Here is a 7,553-nt window from a genome sequence, read left to right on the forward strand (position 1 = left end):
TCATGTTGTCCTAACACATGATTTCCACAACCACATAGCCTTCAAAAAAGAAAAAAGGAAGAAGAGAGAAATTATTAAAGATGTATTCAAAAAACAACCCACCACCTGAAAACATGAGAGCCGAAGTGAAGAAATTATTGGAAGAAGCAGATAAAAACAAGGACGGTTGTTACACAAGGGATGAACTGAATGAAGCTTTCAAGAATCTTGGTTCCAAATTCCCTTCATGGAGAACCCAATTTTGTCTCTGGAATGTTGATGCCAACCATGATGGATTAGTAAGTGGTAATGATGAAATTAATTCACTTATTGACTATATCTTTGATCGTCTCAAGAATGGTCACTACAAGCTTAAGGACAATAATCATGCATGATGCATGCACCCATAATAATTCTCTTGAGGTGTCTAGTTCTTACTTTATATTATAACGGAAATGTTTGGTAACAAAAAAAAAAAAATCAGCCAAAAAAAGTCATAATAAATACTAAATAAGGCAGAGGTTCTGACTGTTTTTTTTGTTTTCCTAGCATTACCCATATTATAAATGGTTCTAAATAGTTAAGTTCATCTTTTTTTTTTTGGTGACTAAATAGAAAAGAAAGAAAAAAAAAGATACAAAACCAAATTAATTGGCTAGGGTCATATCTAAATCTATTAGATGTTGAAGCTCACTCCATGGTTGGCTCCAATTCGAGTGAATGTCCGCGACAGAAGCAGCTGCTTTAGCCATACAATCTGCAACACTATTTGCAGTCCTCTGAATTAAAAGAATAGAGACTCTCCAATTCCAATTCATAACCTCCTGTATATGCTTTGCCAAATCCCATTCCGGAATATCCTTACCAAGCATTCTTTGGTTTACCAAGAAAAGAGCTTCTAAACAGTCTGTTTCACAAATAACCTCACGAAATCCACTCTCCCAAGCAAGAAGTAAACCTCTCCAAATTGCATACAATTCAGCAAAAAGAACACTGCACACTTCGACTTTCCCAGTGCAACCTTTCAACCAACATCCATCAGGATTGCGAATGATACAACCAAAACCAGCATAGCCAGAAGGAGCAAACCAACTAGCATCACAATTCAATTTAACAGAATAAACTGGAGGTGGAACCCAATGCAAACAAAGTGAAGGAGGAGACAGAGATTGATGCATAGCAAAAATAGTGTGAAACTCCCTTACTGAACTACGAATCAAACTCACCACTTTACTAGCACTCCATGAATCATCTATATTAAATAAGTCCTGATTCCTGCTTCTCCAAATCCACCAGATGGTCGAAAAGAAAAGAAAAACATTTTCACTCCTTGCACCTCTGTAGAGCCAATCATGTAAATTCGAGTTATTTGAATACAGGCCTAAAAGGTTCCAGACCTCCTTGGCACTAGGGCACTCCCGAAGACAATGAAGAATTGATTCAGAACCATTCTGACACCGATGACAGGTGCTAGATAAAGCTAAACCACGACCCAAACGAAATTCTGCCGTAGGAATAGCATTATGAAGACTGAGCCAAATCAAGAACATCTAAGACTATAGTTTTTATATACTTTATATGTATGGTTTGAGTTTTGAGATTTTGTAGGGGTATAAGTGTCTTTGTAACGAGCTTCCGTAATTAGTGGGATAGTATATTTGTATTACATGGAAGACTCATGAATTTCTAAACATCTAAGATTATGTATGGGCTTGCTTATGTAGTTTTATGTAACTCTTCATATAGTGGATAAATATTAAATAATAAGACCACTTATATATATATTTTTGGTTGCACACGGTATCTCCTAACCCGACAAACAAAGGACTAATTCGTCGCGAATTGGAACTCTATTTAAGGGTTTATCCGTTGGCCAATAAATTATATTAATATATCTTTTATTACTTAACACTTAAAATTTATATATTGGCCCAACTAGAATGGGTACGTAGTAAGTCGATCATTCAAATGATGTTAAATTCATGAACAAAAAAACATGATCTTAAATTAGTTATCCTAACAGAAAAAGTATGTAGAATTATAAAATAATAATGATAAATATATAAATAAATACTTCTTTTATATCTCTTTTTTTTTTTTTGTCAGGGTTCTTTTATATCTCTTAACTAGATGTTTCAGATTATTGCTTACGCAGATCAGTTAACTAAGATCAATTTAAAATGGTTAAAAATAAATTTTTTATTAAAAAACTTCATTGGAAAAATTCTGGTAACCTTGGCCCCTCTTGCCAACCTTATAGAATATCTTGCTTTTTTTTTTTTTTTAAGTTAAGATAGAATATCTAGCTAATCTCAAACATAAGCTAAAACTATTTTTGGTCGTATAACGAAGGCCTTAAGAGTTTGGACTAAAGAAAAAAAAGCCAAGCCCAGAATAAAATTGGGTTTCACGGCCATAAGTCTAATTAACATTTGGGCTTTCAAGCCCATAAGTTGATACACAAACCCAGGCCCATAGTTTGGCACGTAGGGAAGCTTTAGTAGGCTAAAGAAAAAAAAAACTATTTCTACTCATGAATGTTTTGAATGCGCTCTGAATAAATGCTGACAAAACTATTCATAAAAAAATAAAATTAAATTTATATTCATGAAAAATAAAAATTTTGTGACAAAAATATTCAATTTTTAAATTTTTGCTGACTTTCTAAAAAGATTAACCAAAATTTTTAAATTATCCTTGCCTTTTATATTTAACCTCTAACAAAATCTATAACAAAATTTGAAAAATCTATACCTAACTTTAATACTATTTAGGATTTTAGTTAAATTTTATTAAAAGTCAACAAAAATGTAAAGATTGAATATTTTTGTTACAAAAATTTCTTCTTTTATAAATATAAGTTTAGTTTCTTTCTTTTAAAAGTGCTTTGTAATTTGCAAATGAAGAAATGAAGTTAAAATTTTTCAAACATGGTTACAAGTTTTACAAAATCCATGTTTAACTCAGTAGTATAGTACTATTTTAAACCTACATCAATACATTATTCTAATTTCAGAAAATCTTCAGGTCAACATTTTTTACTAATTTTGACTAACATTTAACTAGTATAATTGTCGAATTATTTTTAACAAATAAATTTTATTAATTTATATATATAACTTTTAATAAATATAAATATAAGTTATATATTTCATATGTATAAATTCTCAATAAATATAAATATAAATTATTAATGATTAATGATTAAGTACATAATTCTAAAATAATAATATTATAGATCAAGACAGACAAGAGTACACTACACAGGTGTAAAGCAAAAGCATATCCACAATATATAAATTATGCCGTTAATTAACAATGTATATACTATAGATTTTGATAGTTAATTAAGAAGAAAAGGATGAAACAAGATGCGTAAGGATGAGAGCAGCAGCTCAGCCATACAAATTAAAGTCCATATTTTATTGCTAAACAAATTTAAATTATTAATTCCTAAAGTAAGCGCAAATAGAAGAAGGAAGATGCTCCTCAAGATTGATGGTTTCAAATTATCATTAATTATTGTGACACACATGATAAACGTAATTAAGTTATATAGATATGGGAAGGTACAACACAACATATGGATGATGATCCTTCTAAGAAATTAACTTCTCGCACATTTGATTTAAAGAATAGAATGACGAGTATATCTTAAAATATTTATTAAAGAAAACGATGCTGTATGTCTTGCAAACAAGTAGTAATTAATCAAATGTATTAAATTATATAATAATTCATTCTTAATTATTATTTTATATAAAGATATTTTTATGTAATATACGATAGATAGCATGAGGCATTGGCAATGATTCGTTAGACAACATAAAAACAAATTGCAAGAGTTAAAACCGTCGCTAAATCTTAAGAAAACACTGCAACATGTCGTTTTTGTTGTAACGTGAATAAATAAAATTAATTTATTTATTATATTCGTTTTTTTTTAAATGACGAACTAATAATCCAATATAAAATTTAGAATTTAAAAGTTTCTAATAGAAACTAAAATTGAACCAAATTGATATTTAAAAAAAAAACTGACATATTAATACAATTTTATTAAAAATAATAATAAATCAAAATACAAAATTGTAGTGTCCACCTTTTATGTATCCCATGACTAGATAATACATTACATGCATAATTTAAGAAATGTAAAGAAAACTTGTAATAAAGTTTCTAAAGAAAGTTCCTAAAGAGGTTGCAACACACAGCATCTGTCCTTATACAGCGCACCTGATGTGTAAAGCAAAAGCTATTATTATTATTATTAGTTTGCAATTTTGCATGGTTTAATTTAATTTAGGGTTAGCCATACATTCTTATATATACTTTTTTTTTTTTTTTTTATCTCCGCCGAAGTTTCTGAGATTCCGGTTGAAGAACCTAGTCTGCCACCAACTAGCTACCTAGTTTATATTATATTGAAAAAATTTTAAATATACTGAAAATACCGGTATTTTATTTGTTTTAACCGTTGATTTTAATTAATATATATTATATATATTTTATAATTTAGATTAACGGTTAAAACAATTGAAACACCGGGTGAATACACTTAAAACTCTTCCTATTATTTATATACGATTTCTTTGTTCTCTTCATATTTTAATCACTTATATATGTTAAAAAAATTTGTTAAATAACTAATATTTTTCTTTAACTGAAAATATATATAGAAATAAATTTTTGGTTAGTCAATATTAATTATTTTTTTAATTCTAAAAATTTTATTTTTTCAAAAATTTAAAATTTAGGGTTTATAATTTAAGATTTAAACTAAAAATTTATTATTTAGAGTTTAATATTTAATATAATTAACATAATTTTAAAAAATTAGTTAATGTTGGCCAAAAAAATAATTTTCTAATATCATTTTTTACATTTAAATTAACACTAATTAATTAGTCTATTTTTTCACTAAAGTATTGGCTCTTTAATATTTAGAAATTTAAAAGATTCTAACGTGTAAGACTTTCTTGACGGGAACTATCAATAATCATGTTGAATTACTTAACTTGATCAGATGAAACACTAGACTTTATAGCTAACAATTATATATAGAGAGAATAATCAACGATTCTTGTTCATGTTCATCAATCAACAAAGCAAAAACATGCATCCATGTATCTATGTACGAATTTAGATCTGTAAGAAAATATCTTTTTAAGTATGAAAATAAGACTTTTACGCCAATTTATTTCAAAATTAGGCAGCGATATATATATATAGTGTAAAATATGACACTAAAATTACCTATATAAATATGAATAAAAATAGAATTATTTTAGTTTTCACATATTTATATAAATTTTTAAAATAAATTAAAATCTAAAAAATATCTATTTTCCACTTTTTTTTTAAATAAAAATTGAAAAGATCTTAATTAGTAATACAAGTATCTAATATTTGAGTATCAATATAAAACTAGATATAATTAAAAACATCTTCTCTTTCTCTTCTGATCTAAAAGAAAAAAAGAAAAAGATTCTCACCCTAAAAGAAAAATAAAATACAAATTGCAAATAAATAATAATATTATAACATTGCCGCATGTTTAACATACAAAAGCTAAACATGACTAATATTATTATATCCATAAACATTTACATATAAATACCAACCCCTTCCCATAGAAACCTACGTACTTCATTCTACAAATAAAAAATCATTACAACAAACAAAAACAAAACACATCAACCTTTAATTTGTTTGTGATTTTGATTGATTAATTATTATTATGGCATTTATAGAGTACAAGAATGTGTATAGTGATGGGAAGAGAGTTATGACGCTTCAACAATTCAAGCAATGGTTGAAAACATCATTTGACAAAGACGGCGATGGCCGCCTTAGCAAATCGGAATTGCGAGAGGTTTTCCGGCTCACGGCCGGAGGCTTGTTCGCCGGTTGGAAGAGCGATAGGGTGTTGAAGTATGCCGACACGGACCACGACGGTTTCATCGATGATGGCGAGTTTAGAAAGCTGGCTCAACTTGCTGAGAAGCACTTGAACATTAGGATCACCAAGTAGATTATATTAAAAAGGAAAAAGGTTTGTATTAGGGTGAAAACTCAGATGCAGTCGACTTCACGTGAAATTGATATTTGAGAGCCGTTAAATGATTTGACTGATTTGACTAAATTTTTATCTAACAACTCTTAGATATCAACTTCACGTGAAGTTCATTTTACCTGAGTTTTCACCTTGTATTAATTAATGCTTTTTTATTCTAACATCTAGATAGTCAATGGAGTGTTTATATTTGATTGTTTTGAGGGGAAATGTAATTATTATGGTATGTGATTTGAATTCATTTTATTTTGTGTAACAATGTTTTTGTTTTAGATTCACAAATTTTACTTTCAAGTGTTTATGTGTGATGGAGCATTCTCACAACTTGCAAATTCACATGTTTCCATAATTAAATTATCCTTAGATATTATTGTGGTATGCATTAAAACCGATCAAATTAGATCAAAACCGAAATTAACAGTTAGATTCTATGAAGAGTTAGTTATTATTGCAAGTCTCATGCCTGTTAAAAGATATGTTTTTAATTTTCTACAAAGTTTCGGTTAGTTTCAAAGTCGTTCATAACATTTAAATCGTTTTATTTAAGCTTTTAACGTTTTAAAATTTTTTTGATATTATCCTGCCATTAATGATTTGTTAACAAAATTGATGGTGGGACAAAATTAATACGATTTTAAAATGTTATAGACTTAAATAGGATAAAAACATTAAGAATAAAAATGATACATTACTTTTAAAAGAATTACCAAATTAAGTAAATTAAAAGTAAATTTTTAACAGTATAAATTCCATTACGAATTCAAAATTTTTACTCATTATAGAATATTTGTACAATTAGTAGTAGATAAATTTTTAGGAAAAAAAGAAGCATGATATATATGAAATAAAGTATAAATTATATATTTTATCTCTAATGTACCAAATTTATTTGATGTTAAATAAATTTTACTTTTAATTTAAAATAAATTTTAGTTTTATTTTTTAATAATATTAATCTAGATAATTTATACTTTATTGTATATGTATTATATTTTTTTTCTCTTTTTAAAAAATTTATCTACTAGACATTCTACACGTATAAGTAAAAATATTAAATTTGCATGCAATTCATTCCGTTAAAATTTTCTAATATTTTACTTGATTTGATAATTTTTTTAAGAATAATGTATCGTTTTTATTCCTAATATTTTTATCCTATTTAAGTCTCTAATATTTTAAAATCATATAAATTTTGTCCTAACATGAATTTTGTTAACAGATCACTAATGATAGGACAATATTGAGATGATTTTAAAACGTTAGGAATTTAAAATTTAAATAGAACGATTTAAACGTTAAGAACAACTTTAGACCATATCCCAAACATTAAAGAAAAAAAAAAAAAAAAGCAATACTTTACTCTATTTATAAACATGAGGCAACCATTACTTGTTAAGTTAATTTAAATATCCATGGTAGAATACACTTATTTTTTCTTCTTTTTTTTTTTTTGGGTATTTGGAACATAAAGTTAATTTTGAAGCAAGATACAGGCAAC

The 7,553-nt window shown here is 27.1% G+C and overlaps 2 protein-coding genes across 2 annotated transcripts; both read left to right on the forward strand.

Annotated features, from left to right (window-relative positions):
• Positions 1 to 41: 41 nt before the first annotated feature.
• Positions 42 to 1,713, forward strand: LOC148563154 (calmodulin-like protein 5). Its single transcript, XM_088491612.1, has one exon. The coding sequence runs from the start codon at positions 81 to 83 to the stop codon at positions 372 to 374; it is 294 nt and encodes a 97-aa protein (XP_088347738.1). The 5' UTR covers positions 42 to 80; the 3' UTR covers positions 375 to 1,713.
• Positions 1,714 to 5,616: 3,903 nt separating this feature from the next.
• On the forward strand, positions 5,617 to 6,296 carry LOC148563155 (putative calcium-binding protein CML19). The gene has a single exon (XM_088491923.1). It carries the CDS (start codon positions 5,720 to 5,722, stop codon positions 6,011 to 6,013), a length of 294 nt encoding a protein of 97 aa, XP_088348049.1. The 5' UTR covers positions 5,617 to 5,719; the 3' UTR covers positions 6,014 to 6,296.
• The last annotated feature ends 1,257 nt before the right edge of the window (positions 6,297 to 7,553 follow it).

The sequence above is a fragment of the Arachis ipaensis genome, chromosome B6 (assembly GCF_059453495.1).
Source record: "Arachis ipaensis isolate K30076 ecotype BB chromosome B6, ASM5945349v1, whole genome shotgun sequence".
Taxonomy (NCBI): domain Eukaryota; kingdom Viridiplantae; phylum Streptophyta; class Magnoliopsida; order Fabales; family Fabaceae; genus Arachis; species Arachis ipaensis.